The sequence below is a fragment of the Copadichromis virginalis genome, linkage group LG11 (assembly GCF_057382275.1).
Source record: "Copadichromis virginalis isolate Kocher_CV1m ecotype Utaka linkage group LG11, C_Virginalis_male_GT1.1, whole genome shotgun sequence".
NCBI classification, from domain to species: Eukaryota; Metazoa; Chordata; class Actinopteri; order Cichliformes; family Cichlidae; genus Copadichromis; species Copadichromis virginalis.
The window spans coordinates 14,017,632-14,034,100 of NC_140628.1; the positions used below are offsets into that span (position 1 = coordinate 14,017,632).

At 38.6% G+C, this 16,469-nt stretch overlaps 1 protein-coding gene across 3 annotated transcripts in view; it reads left to right on the forward strand.

Annotated features, from left to right (window-relative positions):
* The window catches only part of ankib1b (ankyrin repeat and IBR domain containing 1b), a 34,162-nt gene that overhangs the window by 4,599 nt on the left and 13,094 nt on the right, over window positions 1-16,469 (forward strand). For all 3 annotated transcript variants that reach the window (XM_085473232.1, XM_085473233.1, XM_085473234.1), the window contains exons 4-11: window positions 136-318; window positions 1,059-1,176; window positions 6,603-6,811; window positions 9,499-9,587; window positions 9,723-9,867; window positions 11,147-11,313; window positions 11,824-11,912; window positions 13,770-13,900. In XM_085473232.1, the coding sequence (XP_085329358.1) occupies window positions 136-318; window positions 1,059-1,176; window positions 6,603-6,811; window positions 9,499-9,587; window positions 9,723-9,867; window positions 11,147-11,313; window positions 11,824-11,912; window positions 13,770-13,900 (1,131 nt within the window). The remainder of the gene's footprint in view (window positions 1-135; window positions 319-1,058; window positions 1,177-6,602; window positions 6,812-9,498; window positions 9,588-9,722; window positions 9,868-11,146; window positions 11,314-11,823; window positions 11,913-13,769; window positions 13,901-16,469) is intronic.

Here is a 16,469-nt window from a genome sequence, read left to right on the forward strand (position 1 = left end):
TGGTACTCCACTGTGCAAGTAATCACAGGTGTTTGGAACTACATATATAGTCAGCGAGCTTTAGTATCTGTTCTTGAATGCACGATGTGTGCCATTGTTCAATGCCAGATATTCCTCTTGTTTCTTCGTGCTCAGATGCTGGTGCAGAGAGAAGCGGACTTGTTTGCGGAGAATGAAAACCGCGAGACTCCATGTGACTCTGCAGAGAAGCAGCACCACAAGGAGTTGGCCCTGCGCCTGGAGTCGCAGATGGTCTTCTCTCTTGCCCCTGAGGCAGAGGGTATTGAGGCAGAATATGCAGCCCTAGATCGAAGAGAGGTACAGTATAACACACCAACAAGGAGTGGGTGTATAGCTTTCAGTTTATCACCCTCAGCTGGTGTGACTTAAAATGTTATTAGAACCAAACTTTAGTCCACAGCATGCTGTTTAAAAAAATCCCCCCAAAAAGTAATTTCACTGTTGTTGCTGTATTAGGTCAAACTGTTTTAAATGAGCTACCCTGGTCATCCTAGCCTGGCTGATCCCACACAGCTTCTGTATTGTTACACTTGATTCGTCCTTATAACCCTTTAGCTACATAAGTAAGGAATAGAAGCAACATATGATGGTAACTTTGCTCTTGGAAAAATCCACTAGTTGACTGTATTTCAGTGTTTACATTTTTGCAGGAGTTAGTCACATTCTTTACTTGAACTTGTTTTGGTTGGACACAAACAGACTCACAAATTACTCACACAAAACAGTCTAGCTTAAAACATGTGATCATCATCATCAGTTTTAGTTCTCTGGGTCTGGCTAAGTCCTGTGTCAGCAATCATTTATGTTTCAGGTGGTTGTAGTACTTATTTTCTCTTTATTTTCTCTTCCCCTTTTTTCACAATCTTTCTTTCCTACCATTATTTCACCCATCACCCTTTTCCCCAATCTCACCCACTGTTGTCCTCTTGTCTCTTTCTTTACCTTTCTCTGACAACCTGTCTTTTTTTTCCTTTTACTTCTTATCTTTGTCCTTACATTTCCTCTCTTATTATGTTCTTGTCAACCCTTTACTCTAGTTGTACGAGGGCCTGCGGCCACAGGATCTTCGGAAGCTGAAGGACATGCTGATAGTGGAGACAGCTGACATGCTACAAGCCCCTCTTTTCACTGCAGAAGCACTGCTACGTGCCCATGGTACTATTAAACAAACACAGTACTGGTTGTCCTTTCAATTATTTGGACTAGTAATATCCTGACAGCTTAATGGGTAAACATAGTAACATAGTAGTTAAACAAATGACATACATAGTTAAAGTATATGGACAAGGAAGCATTTGATACACTGGTTAGATTTAATTTAACACCACATAAAACACTTTTCAACACTTTTCAATATATATACACACACATCCATACATACACTTTAGTGGACGAGGTAAGTATACCCTTGGCCATGATTTGCATAATTGTTCACCTGTCTCAGATATTGGCTTATTAAAGTCTTTGACCGCTCTTCCATACAAATCCTGTCAGTTACAGAATGTTTAATCTAAGGTTTCTCTTACACACTGCCTGTTTTAAAATCCACACGACATTTCAGTGGGATTCAGACCAATAAGCAGGATCCTCTCAATAAGCAAGGCACGTCTGCATTGCAGTTCAGATTTTCCCTGCATCTTATTGTAAATGAACGCCTTTTGACACCAGTAGTAAGAAATGGCTGAAGACCCTTTGATGAAATGTTGTGGTATTTTTATTATACTTTTTATGTTGTTCTGTTTGGGTTTAATTTGCTGGAGCAAGGAGTCTGGTACAAATTGGCAGCTGTTTAATACAGTGGAATGACCGATCTTGAGAATAACTTCAAGACTTTTTTATGTCTTAGCAGACTTAGATATCTCCAGCCTTTTGCTGCAGACCTCAGACCTAAACATGACACCACACAATTTAATAGCTTGTAAGACCAAACCAAACAAGCTTAAAATAAGAAAAGCTTCTCCTGGTCACTCTCTAAGGAGGTTCTGTGTATCGGCACCTAATGTGAAACCCTGATTCTAATCTTGTGGCTGTGATGCTGTGAAAATGTGTAACGGTGCATTTTACATGGGGTTACCATGCTTTTTAAATGTAGAAATGACTACAAAATAGAAAATACAGAAAGTGTTTTTTGTATTTGGATAAGGGATTTATTTTCTATAAATATGCAGTACGCTGAAAGAATTGGACTTGTTCTGTTGTCACTGGAGAGAGCTTTTACATGATCTAAATGTAGTTTTAGTGAGCGTATTCATTTCAACAAACAATTTGAGAACAAACACTGCTTAATTAGGTTACTTAGGCTCGCGCCTGATTTACTGTAAATAAGATTAAATAATCCGCAGCGTGAACCATGGATTTTTATGTAAAATCCTTGGCACGTCTAATTTATTTTTATTACATTCTGTTATGTTTTTCCTAGAAATAGTAGTGTGCTGCAGAGAAAATATGCTTTCCTGAATTTGTCTTAATTACTTCACTCTTAACTTAGGCCTGGCCAAGTACTGAGTAAATATATCAGATTTTATTAGACTTGCGGTCTTAACCCACCAGTTTTCAAACTTGCTTCATTTACAGCTGGACACAAGATAGTGTGTTCAAGTGTTTCTGAAAGTTTTACTGATTTGAGGCTTTTGTAAATCGTTACTTCAGACAACTTGGCAAAAATGTTTGTGTATGACTTCACCACCTCATTTTTTAATTAAATGGGCTTAAGGGCTGTCTGTTGAGCTGTGTGCTACATATGAGACACACTTTTAAGAGCTCAGAGGCGGGAGATTGACCCCAGAATGGTGCTATATTTATTCAGTTTTATCATGGGACTGCTGAAACATTTCAGCATTTTGCATGTCCTGGAGAAGGGTTTTTGTACTCGCATGTCATTTCATTTCGAAAAAGCCTCATTTCCACAATTTGTAACAATCTCTTATCGTCTCCTCATTGCTCGTCTGCTGAACTGCTTGCTTTTCCATCTTTCTTTGTTCCTGACAATTTGTATTTCCCAACTAATTTTTGATATTTAAGACTAAATGTGAAGACTTCACTTTCAGACTCTATATAATGGCTAAAGGCTTTAAGATGGGGCCATACACATTGATTAGTTTTAATTGAATGGAGCTAGATTGGGATGGGGGTTGTTACGACATTCATTATCTAAAGGAGGCCATTTAGAGCCTTAGTCATTTGATTGGTGGCAAACCTGTCTTGAGGCTGATAATGGCCTAATTGCACAGTTGACCTGGTCGTGTTCCTTATTTTAGGAGGGTAGACTATTTGGACTCGGGCACAGTCCACAAGTTATCCAATATTTATACTGAGAGCCTCTCAAATCTGTCCGTGTCCTGATGCGAGATTAAACAGCTATTCTAAAACAGAAAACCAGATGGCAGCAGGTCTTTGTTGTTGGCAGTTTAAAAGGCTTAAATGCTGGTGGCTACTGGACTATTTCTATTGAGAATCCACACAAATGTAAAATGAGATTCACTGAAATGCATTTTTTGTCCATGAAATTCAAACTTAAGTCTTGTTTTGACAGGTTAAATGGGAATTCATATATTCAGTATGTTATGTCTGTTTTAGGCCTAATCATAAAGTATTGTAAAAAATGTAATCTTCAAACAGTCAGAAAATGTTTTTAATTGGCCCTGCTACATTGCGTACTTCTTATTTGTGTCTTGACAATAACTTGCGTGTTTATAGTTGCTAGTGAAAGGAAAAAAGTCTTTTCTTTATCTTCCATTTTGTGCTTCACAGAAAGTAGGTTCTGTGAATTGATATTGGACTCTGCGCTGTAGCTGGCAGGCTTTGAGCTCTTCAGAGCAGATCACCACATTTTTGGCAAGAGGAAAGGTTGTAGAATCTGTTTTCACACTAACAACAGCCGGCGCGATGATTAAACATCACTGTTCCCCTGATCTGGAATCGTTCTTCCCATTCTGTAAACCCGTCTACTTCCACCGTGAGTTTGCCTCATATTTTCTTGGGTGGTTTTTTAAAATTGTCAGCATTCACATTTCACTGCCACCAGCAACTGTGCAGGAGACACAACAATGCTGTGTATGGAGTGGAAAAACCTGAATTCTGCTGATAATGTCCTTAGTAACTTAAATAAAGATAGTAAACTAACTGCCTTCCCAAAGGGCAGGACATTCTGGATCACTATCATACTATAGTGAGCAGTTCCTGTCCCATCACCACTTGTGCTTTCAGTTGTTACTCTGGTCATGACACACCTGATTCCTGCATAAAGAAATACTCTTTCTGAAGCTTCTTTTTTCCTTAGATCGTCATTTTGTCTCTTTTACATCAACTTTATTTTATTCAAGCATCCCATCAGCACTTACTAAATGAACCAATACAGTGGGGCAAAAAAGTATTTAGTCAGCCACCGATTGTGCAAGTTCCCCCACTTAAAATGATGACAGAGGTCAGTAATTTGCACCAGAGGTACACTTCAACTGTGAGAGACAGAATGTGAAAAAAAAATCCATGAATCCACATGGTAGGATTTGTAAAGAATTTATTCGTAAATCAGGGTGGAAAATAAGTATTTGGTCACCTCAAACAAGGAAAATCTCTGGCTCTCACAGACCTGTAACGTCTTCTGTAAGAAGCTTTTCTGTCCCCCACTCGTTACCTGTATGAATGGCACCTGTTTGAACTCATCATCTGTATAAAAGACACCTGTCCACAGCCTCAAACAGTCAGACTCCAAACTCCGCCATGGCCAAGACCAAAGAGCTTTCGAAGGACACCAGGAAAAGTATTGTAGACCTGCACCAGACTGGGAAGAGTGAATCTACAATAGGCAAGCAGCTTGGTGTGAAAAAAATCAACTGTGGGAGCAATCATCAGAAAATGGAAGACATACAAGACCACTGATAATCTCCCTCGATCTGGGGCTCCACGCAAGATCTCATCCCGTGGGGTCAAAATGATCATGAGAACGGTGAGCAAAGATCCCAGAACCACACGGGGGGACCTGGTGAATGACCTGCAGAGAGCTGGGACCAAAGTAACAAAGGTCACCATCAGTAACACACTACAACGGCAGGGAATCAAATCCCGCAGTGCCAGACGTGTTCCGCTGCTGAAGCCAGTGCATGTCCAGGCCCGTCTGAAGTTTGCCAGAGAGCACATGGATGATACAGCAGAGGATTGGGAGAATGTCATGTGGTCAGATGAAACCAAAGTAGAACTTTTTGGTATAAACTCAACTCGTCGTGTTTGGAGGAAGCAGAATACTGAGTTGCATCCCAAGAACACCATACCTACTGTGAAGCATGGGGGTGGAAACATCATGCTATGGGGCTGTTTTTCTGCCAAGGGGACAGGACGACTGATCCGTGTTAAGGACAGAATGAATGGGGCCATGTATCGTGAGATTTTGAGCCAAAACCTCCTTCCATCAGTGAGAACTTTGAAGATGAAATGAGGCTGGGTCTTCCAACATGACAATGATCCAAAACACACCGCCCGGGCAATAAAGGAGTGGCTCCGTAAGAAGCATTTGAAAGTCCTGGAGTGGCCTAGCCAGTCTCCAGACCTCAACCCCATAGAAAATCTGTGGCGGGAGTTGAAAGTCCGTGTTGCTCGGCGACAGCCCCAAAACATCACTGCTCTCGAGAAGATCTGCATGGAGGAATGGGCCAAAATACCAGCTACTGTGTGTGCAAACCTGGTAAAGACCTATAGTAAACGTTTGACCTCTGTTATTGCCAACAAAGGTTATGTTACAAAGTATTGAGTTGTATTTTTGTTATTGACCAAATACTTATTTTCCACCCTGATTTACGAATAAATTCTTTACAAATCCTACCATGTGGATTCATGGATTTTTTTTTCACATTCTGTCTCTCACAGTTGAAGTGTACCTCTGGTGCAAATTACTGACCTCTGTCATCATTTTAGGTGGGGGAACTTGCACAATCGGTGGCTGACTAAATACTTTTTTGCCCCACTGTATGTGCTATACTGGAAATTAGACATTACATAAAGTGACGTATAATGCACTGGCAGTCAGTTATCGTAACTTTCTAAATTGTAGGTTATAAACTGTGAGCCTGTGGGACATCTCACCTTTCTGAAAAGAAACAATGTAATTTGCTCTTAGATCCTGAGCTATCCTGTGTCAGTGTCAGGAATAATTTATTACAAGTAATTAAGTTATCTCTGTTGTGTCACATGCATAAATGCACACAGCTTTTAGGAAGCTTGTGCATTGATTCTGCTGCTGTCTGATGCTTCAGTTATTTAAATAAACTCATGAAAAAAACTTTAAGAAATACGGCAGCAACCAATTAACTTCAGCACCTTGTTACAATTTTTTTTAAGCCACACACAAGGATCATCGTAAACTTTTTGTTAGACAACAGGTATCAAGTTATCTTATAAAAATGTGTGTCTGACTTCCAGTCCATCAGCACCTATTGCACTGCGTTGTTTCCCCTTTAAAAATTCTCTGCATACCGACATCTGCACCTCCAGTCACTGGTCTGATCGTTCGGATCAAAACATCATGCCACAAGCAGAGTTTCATTCTCTAGGTAGTATATACTAAAATAAGATGTCTTTTTTTGTGTCAGATTGGGACCGAGAGAAGCTCTTAGAAGCCTGGATGGCCAATGCGGCGGAGTGCTGCCAACGCTCAGGTGTGCAAATGCCCAACCCACCCCCAAGTGGTTGCAATGCTTGGGACACCTTACCTTCTCCCCGGACGCCTAGGACCACCCGCTCCTCCATCACTTCACCAGACCAAATCAGCCTCATGCCTGCTGATGAGGAGTCTTCTCTGGTAAGACAAGATGGCTCTTGTTTACTGCTACATCCTGAACTGATAAAGCTAGACAAATTAATTTATAAGGTGGATGTAACTAAATACGCTTTTTAAATCACTACATTAGGGTTGAAATCCACTTGCCATTTTTTTTTCTTTTTTTGCTGAAAACACTGTGACAGCTCTAGATTGATAAATGTAGGTCAGTAAATGGAGAAAAAAGTTTTAGCCATTGTTTAACTGTACTTATTGATAAAGAACGATCAAATGAAAAAGGATCACAGTCGGCCACAGCATGTTTTCCTGACTGATGCTCCTATAGCAGCAGGGGATAGCTTTAGGCACGGAGGTGCATAGATTAACTGGCAGCATTCCCATAAAATGTGTATAGCAGTGCATATTTAAATAAAATTCATGGAGTCCCAAGATTTTCTGAAGTGTTTCAGCTGAATTCTTTAAAATTTTATGATCACAGATGTCTTTCTGCATAATGATTCACTCTTTCCCAGTAAATATATGTTGCTAGAAGTCATTAGTATTCATGCCAGTGGTCTACCTTGCAAACATAAACAGAAGCAGGGCTTCCTTTTCTCATTTGTCATCCAGTGTTTTGTCAGTTATCATGTAGGCAAGTCCTGAACAGTGTTGAGTTTTGTTATGCTATATAAAATATGCTAATTTAAGATACGACATCCTTCATGTTGCGCTTTCCTTCTTTATCAAACATGATTGACGGCTGCACATGTCGTATGTTATATTATGTTATATTACTGCTGTATGTTTGGGCACGTCTCACTAAAGATGTCATGTTATTGTTTTCACAGTTTTAACATTGTTACACGTAAGGGAGAGTGTTGACTCTCGTGCGACTGTTTTGTGGGGGTGGGTAGTCCGCAGTGATGCCACCACCAGGGGTTAGTTTTAAACTAATTAAAAATACTGGAAAGTTTTTTAAGCACTTACAGAAGGTGAGTGAATTGTGATCAACTGTAGCTGCTAGACACTTACAGTCTGCACTGAGATATAATGGGGGTGCATACATTTCGTAAGTAAAATAGTTTTGGTTTTCCCTCCTTTGGCCTTTTGGGTGAAAGGTTGAGGGAGGTAGTGGTGGTTCAGTCACTGTAGATAATTATTTTTTCAGCTTTCAACAACTACACCTCCCACAGCATTAAAGTGTGCTCTCTAAGCTTCATGAAAGGTGTATTTTCCACCAGTGTTTTTACAAAGCCTGCAGTGAGGGAAAGGAACCTTATTGCCCTCTTGCTGTGAAAGGAGCTGTAAACTCCCTGTTTAATTGCCCACCTGTTATCCTGATCTAGTCTGGCATTTCCCGTAATTATAAAAAGTGTTTGGAAATTGACTTTTTTGTGAGCAAAAAGTAATATGTCCTGGACCAAAACAAAGTTTACTAGGCATCTAGCCTTTATCTCATTTATTGCTGACAGCAACTCATTTTGTTTACTGCTCGCTATTGGAGACTGACAATGCTTTATAAAAATCAGGGTTTGTAAGGTCAGCAAGGTCGGTTAGCTTGGGTTTAGACTTTATTCTGGAATAGTTTGCAAAATTGGGAATTGAGATGGCAGTGCAGTGTGAGAAATGCATACTGCAGACTTTTTTTTAAATATATAACTTTATGAAGCTTCTTTGGAAGAAAATGCTGTTTTCTTGGTTGTTAAATTTATTTCAAATTTGTAGTAATGATTTTTAAACCAAAATGATGGTACCTGGAGGGAGAATCAGATAGTTTTTGACAGTTTCTGAAAAGTATAAAGACATATCTTTTTGGATGAATGAATATATCCATTGGCGATGTGTGTTGATGGATAATAGCTAAAGCTGACACACTTTATTAATCTATAAATCAAGGCTGTCAGCTTCAGTTGCTCTCTATCAGGGGTTTACTTAAAACACCAAAACACTCTGGATTGAAACATCAAAGACATGAACATGTCAGACAAATGTCTGAGGGTATCTTAAGTTGTGCATCTGAAAAGGCGTAATTGAACTGCCCTGTGTCAATCGACTGAGTGTACTCAAAGGCCCGTTTAAAGGTTAGAGTTGATGATCTGTGAAAGAGCAGAATGTGATAAATACCTGCTTTGTTGAAGTACACTGCCTTCTTTATGTCTTGTGAGGATCAGTCTTTCACTGTAACAAGGCCTGTGTATTTGACTGTGTGTCAAATACACTCTTTGTTTGTGATTCAACTTTCTGTGGGTATCTGAAAAATAAATCTAATAATAGAAATGGGAATGAGCCACATGCTTAGCAGAGGTCATAACATTGGCACAGTGGCTTTTCATAAACTACTTCGGGCTACTGTTGTGTATAATTGTACACATTGACATATCAACTCAATAACTTCTCCACCTCTGACATGTCGTCTCACATTAAAATCGCCCTCACATCACAATATTTGGAGAACATTCCCAAGCCAGGACATTCTCAAACTCTGGCATTTCAAGCAAAAAATAGAAAAATAGAAAAACTCAGTGACTTTTTCAAAGACTGTAAACAGTGGCACGGTTATGTAACAGAACAAAACAGGACTATAACACAAGGACCTTTTGAAGTTATACCAGATTTACTTATTTTTTTATTGATTAAAACTGACTTAATTTGTTCAAAAAATTAAAAGAGTTTAAATAGAGTGTATCTTGTTGATGCTAATATTGTGGTTTGATATTTACGTCTCACAGTGTGGTATCTGCATCTCTTCCCTCTCCGTCTTTGAAGAACCTGTTGACATGCCCTGTGGCCACGACTTTTGTAGATCATGTTGGGAAGGGTAAGTCGTATTTTGGTATGGCCTGAGGATTCTGCAGATTGCTTGGGGTGTCTGTACTATGCATGCACAGATCTTATTCAGTGTTTTTGTTCTTTGCATATCTCATTTCTGACTATTATTTGAATGCTTTCAAAGTTTTCTGAATTTAAAAATCCAAGAAGGAGAAGCCCACAACATTTTCTGCCCAGCCTTTGATTGCTACCAGCTAGTACCAGTGGAAGTCATAGAGGGTGTGGTCTCCAGAGAGATGGACAAGCGCTACCTCCAGTTTGACATCAAGGTAGTGATGAAAACAAAAAAGGAAGGAATTGAAATGAACTGAGCTGTGAGCCTCCAGCACAAAATATTCAAATAATTTTGTCGGGAATAAAAGATGATTCTGGCGTTGCCGTATTGTGTTATGATAATATCATTACTCACTTAAATGGAAGGGTATAACTAATAAAGGTAGAGGAATTAAATCGGTTATGTGTGAAATAATCTTTACTTGAAACAATGACATTTTTTCTTGTCAAAGTGCCACAAGCAACAATGAATATTATTCATTTTTCTTTCAACATATTTTTATGTCTTCTTCATTCAGTTTAGAGTTGTAATTACACATTAGCAGTTTGTAAAATAAGTAATTTAGGGGCACTTAACAGAAAGAGTTCAACTTTGCAATGTTCTAGTGAGAAATGTCAACTTTTCTCTGTGACAAGTGGAGGACAGAGTGAGACTAGCAGCCACTAACCAAGTTATGATGCTTTGGTGCCGGGGATACATGGTTAATGCAGAGCAAGGAAAACAGAAAGGTGAGGGCACAAAGTATGGTAAGGTTTAACAAAAGGCATAACAGAGAGAGAGAGAGAGAGAGCGAGAGAGAGAGAGATTATTACAGAGAAATGGCTCTTTCCAAAATAAAAGCTATACTATACGATTCTTCTGGGGTATATTCTCAGCAGCATATTAAACATATCAGGTCCCCATAAGGAGAATCATGTGCTAACGGCTATGTATGTGTGTGTGTGTATATATATATATATATATATATATATATGTGTATGTATATATGTGTATATATATATATATATATATATATATATACACATATATATATATATATATATATATATACACATATATATATATATATATATATATATATATGTATGTATGTATGTATGTATATATATATATATATACACATGTATGTATGTGTATATGTATATATATATATATATGTATGTGTATATATGTATATATATATAATTTATTATTATTATTTATTCATTTTTTTAATTTAATTTAATTTTTTTTAAGAGCCTTTTTAGTTGAATTATGTTCAGGCTGTTATATTTATTTTGTGTTCAAGAATCTATTCCTTAAATATCGAGCTGTTGTAGATGGTCTCAGAACGCATACAGAGGGAACAATTTTATACTTAAACATCTTTAACAGATTTGAAAATGACTTTTAAATTAAATTATTTCAAGCTTTATTAGTGTCATCTACACTAAAAGGTATACAGCTTAATAAAAGATTGTTAAACTTCTGACTGACTTTTGCTTTTATTGAAGGCATTTGTAGAAAACAATCCGGCAATCCGATGGTGTCCAGAGGCGGGGTGCGAAAGAGCGGTACGCCTGAACACCCAGGGCCCTGGAGCCTCCACCTCAGATCACCTAAGCTTTCCCCTCCTTCGGGCCCCTGCTGTAGATTGTGGCAAAGGCCACCTCTTCTGCTGGTCAGTATTGTTTTTGCTTTTCAAAACTCCAGTTGTCCAAAAGAAACAGTAATGATGGAGTTAATGCGAAGAAATATTGTTAGGCAAATATTTGGGGTGGTTTTTCTGTTTATTTTTGTTCACCAATTGTTTTTTTGTTTGTTCACCATGCCTGACCTCATCATGTCCTTAATCAGGGCAGGGTAAGCTAGTTGAAGTAAAGAGATGAAATGGCAACTATAAGTTTTGGAGGTGCTTTGTATAGATAAACGTGTACAAAATGTGATTACTGACAGTGTCTGCTTAAGAAATTTTTTATTTGTGAAAGGTCCCTCATACAAAGGAAACTAACAAACAGAGAAAATTTAGGACTGCTGCTACTTTCCAAACCACAAAGATATAAGGTGCTATCCTAAAAGCGGTGAAATAGAACTAACAGTTAACAGTTAATTTATTTCACTAAAATGTTTTTCACTAGGTTCTAATTTTTAGTTTAGTATTAGTAACAACCTTGGTCTGTATGTGTTGCAGGGAGTGTCAAGGTGAAGCCCATGAGCCCTGTGACTGTGAAACGTGGAAGATGTGGCTACAGAAAGTCAGTGAGATGAAGCCTGAGGAATGTGAGTGTTTGTTGTTGTTTTTTAAATTGTGGATTTGTTATCTAAAACTATACAGGAATCGGTAACAAACTTACAGTATGTGGTTTTGTATTGAGACCTAATGTGAAATGGCATTTTTATCTGTTGAACCACAGTAGAGCTGGGCGATAGAACGATAACAATATGTATTGCGAAATAACTTTTTCTCGACAGAAAAATGAAACTATTGTGATAGACCTCATCTCTCTCTCTCTCTTCCTTTCTTATAAAAAAAATGAATAGCCAATACAAATTAAGTAGCGCAGAGCCGAACCAATCACAGCCGCAGTGTCACGTCACGTAACTTGTTACATACAGCTCAAGTGCCAAGCCGCACGTGTATTTGTTTGGGAAGCAGCCAGCCGCCGTGCCGGCCGGGTAATGGAGAAAATGAGTGTTCCAACTAGAGAAAAATCAACCGAGAGCTTGGGTGACCAGGTTACCGAAGAGAACACAGATGACGGTTCCAATGCTGGAGAGATTGTCGAAAGGAAAGGCCAGAGAAGTTCCGTAGTGTGAAGGTATTTCGGCTATTTGAAGTCTGACAAAAAAACAGAGTAACGCGCACTGAAATTGTGCCAAAAGCATGTTCCCACAAAGTCTAGAAATACAACAAACCTTTTTTACCACCTGAAGCAGTGCCACCCACTAGAGCACGCTCAATCTCTAAAAGCGCTAATTCGTCATTGAAAACAACAAGGGGAATCCCTGTGAAGCAGCAACAGTCAATTGAGTCGGCTTTCTCCAGCATCTTACCAAAAGCTAAGAGACATATCAACATAACGAATGCCTTAGCTTACTGTCTTGCTAAAGACATGCTACCAATAAAGAATTAAAGAATTAATATTTTGTTTCTAAGTGGAACTGACTATTTAGTAGTCTGTTTTGTTTGTTTTATTTTGAAACTTAAATGCTTTAGCGGCTACCTTTTGTGTAAGTTTGTAATATTTGCCTTTATTTTGCCTAAACTGAAGCCTCATTTTAAGTACATCTACCCTGTTGAACTTATTATGGGAAATAAATATTTAAATCAAAACAAGCTGCTGATTATTTCACATTTTACTTGTGAGCAACAGCACATTTAAATCTTACATATATAGTTATTTGGCTTATATCGTGATATATATCGTTATCGCCTGAAATGAAAAAAACATATCGTGATATGAAAAAATCTTATATCGCCCAGCTCTAAACCACAGAGTAGAATTGTGTTGTTACCTGGAGGTTACGGATCATAAAGAAGTTTATTAGCCAGTGTCTTTATTTGCCCAGATTTTTCAGAGTGCACAAAAGTGACTGATTTGGAGTTAAATTGCCTGGAACTCAACCACAGTAATTACAAACTATTTAGCATTAGGCCAATTAAAATCCACCACGTCGATGATAAATTATTAATTAAGACGAGCAACCCGCTCACTAAAAGTTTGTGGTGTTTAGAAACATTAATTGGACTCTGGGCAATCTAATAGATGATTTAAGATACCCCAGCTGCTCTTGAGTGCCACTTGGTTGATGTGACAGTCGGAAGATAAAGCAATTATTTGGTTTCGGAACTATCTTCCACTTCGATTTCCCCCAGATTCTGTTTTATCTTGGCATTTCAGCAGCACATCAAAGGTGCTTTGATAATAGCCAATTATTCTCTTTGTGTGTGTGTAGGTGGGTGCATGAGCATCTTGGGAGATGTTAGCAAAATATATTAGCAATATACATTAATCAGGCAGGACGATTTCCCACTCAGTGCATTGGTCTGTTTTGATGCTCTGGTAATAGCCATTCTCATTCTGTCTCATTATGCCTTTATTTGTTCTGTTTACCTCCCCCTCCTCCATGTTGAAGTGGCTGGTGTGAGCGAAGCTTATGAGGATGCAGCCAACTGCTTATGGTTGCTCAGTAACTCCAAACCCTGCGCCAACTGTAAGTCTCCTATACAGAAAAACGAGGGCTGCAATCACATGCAGTGCGCCAAGGTAGGCAGTCAGGCCTCTCATATTTTTCTTACCTAGACAGTAATCAGGTGATCAGTTTATCTGGTTGTTCTAGAAAGATATATGAATCAGTCGTTTTCTGTTGGAGAAAACAAACCTAAGAAGTTTAAATGAGCAACATGTGTGCAATGAACACGGTATACTTCTGTTTATGTTTTAAATGGACTTCAGAATCATCTTCTTTGACATACTGCACATAAAAATTAAAAAAAAAATAGTGCAAAATGCAGATTTTGGCATCTCATAGAAATAATTAGAATTAATTATGTGTAACTACCTTATTTATCAAATTTCAGTAAAGTTATCTAGAGCAAGTGTGGGTTTTGGAGGTCCATAAAGTGGTACAGCAAAGCTCCATTTAGCATTTTTTTTTTTTTTGATCAGTTAATTATATTTTATGTAGCCAACAGTTATTCATTGGCATATTCTTTCATATATTTTTTTTTTACCAAGAAGCATTTACAAATTGACATTTTATCATACAGTGCAATGATATAATAACTCAAGGCTTTTATGCAAAGTACTGTTCTCAGTGCAAACAAACTGTCAGGTGGGAGATAAAGTTTATTTGCACACAGTATGTGTATAAATGTCAAAATCTCATTTTTAGTTGTACAGATGGCTCTTTAAACACTAGAATGAGCCATTTTTACTCCTGATTCTCCACAAGCCTTTCTCTTTCTTACACCACGCTCAAGACAAGCTGTAGTATTTATACACAATGGTATTACATGATCTGTCTAGCAGATGACTACAACTTTCTGAGTTCTGTCAGATCAGACTATTAGAATAGCTCTGTTTTATACTGTTCTGTTCTCACTTAACACCTTTTTAAAGGAAATGCAGTGTGCATAGCAAAGGGGCAACTAAGGTACCTGTTGATGTTGTGAAATGTATGTGTAATTACAGTATGAATGCATGCTGTCATGTTTACATGTTAGCAGATAGCTTCTGTATTGGTCCACCAGTGTAAATAATACAGGGTTAAATTGGGTGAAATTACAAAAAAAGGTTTGCATAGCTGTAGGAAGTAAAAGAGAATTATATTATAGATTTAAGTGATGAAAATCAGCTTCCTCCAAGGGTCATCTGGGCTTTCTTTTAAAGATAATTTGAAGAGCTTGGTCAATCGGGAAAATATCAAAGTAGAGCTGCTACTTCTCCACATTAAAAGGAAGCCATTTGAGGTGGGCATCTAACTAGAATGCCTCCCGGACATCTCCTGAGGTGTTTCAGGCATGTGCAACTGGGAGGAAGCCCCAGGGTAAAACCAGGGTCTGAAAGAGAGATTATGTCTCTCGGCTCAGCTGGCTTGGGAATGTCTTGGTATCCTACCAGATGAGCTGGAGGTATCTGGGGAGATGGAGGTCTGGGCATCTCTGCTTAGACTGCTGTCCCTGTGACCTGGACCTGGATAAGTGGAAGAGGATGGATGGATGGTCAAGGGAGAGAGTGAGACCAGCAATCAGACATAGTCATGTTGCTTGACTTTGTCTCTGTTACTACCACTGTTGCTGTAGGGGAGGCAGTGCAGTCATACAGCAAAGATCTTTTTGTCTCTCTGACACCCCTGTCACTGTTTGCACTGGTTAAATAGGCTGACTAGAGATGGACATTAGTTTTGGGTGAATGGAGTGGCTTTCACAAGCTGAGAGGCCACAGAGGGCTCAGCCTCTTGACCTGTTATTACCTGGTAAGAAACGTCTTTACCCCTGTTGCCTGGAAACACGGGACTCAGTGTTGCTAAGGAACCTTTTGTCTTTTTGCTGCCATTTCCTTCTCTCTGGTGTGGCTTCACACTTTTTTCTTGTCTCAGGATTCTCTTTCACATGTCTTTTTGTGTCTCTCCATCCACCCATTCATGTCCCCTCACTCTCCTTGATTTTGTATTGATTTTTCTGATGTGTCATATAAGCAGAGAGTTTCCAGGACAACTGATGCCTCAGCCTTAAGGTTTTGTGATACTCCAGCTAACCTGTCACCCACAGAAGTGCTTGTAGCATGGAGAAATCACTTATACCCAAATAGGCTGCAGATTGGAGAGGCTGTAGTGTTTTGCTGTGTTTTGTTGTTCTTTCTCCATCGGGACTTGCTGCTCTCAAATGCAGTCTGAGTGCCTTCTAGTGGCAGCAGGCTACAAGGATTCACGACTCTGTTCAAACACCTGCTACTTGTACACTGTAGAAAAAGAAATGGATGAGAAGACAAAAGAGATAAAATGGATACAGGTGATTACATTAGTTTAATGAGCCTTAGAAGTCCTTGACCCTTAATTATAATTCAGTTATGATTTTTACAAAGATCTGTTTTTGAAAAAAAAAGTGCCTTTCTGTCCTGGTAGATCTGATGTTGGGTCAGTCTGATATTCTCACCTTTGGATGGGTATATTAATGAAAACATGTCTGTAGATGGGGAAAGGTATCGTTTTGGCTGTCATTTCATATACCAGGATAATTGTTTTTCTCTGACAGCAATTATAAAAAAATGTGTCTTTTTCATTTTGTCATTAAATGTAAATTACCCCAGTAAAGCAGGAGTAGCATTAGTAATT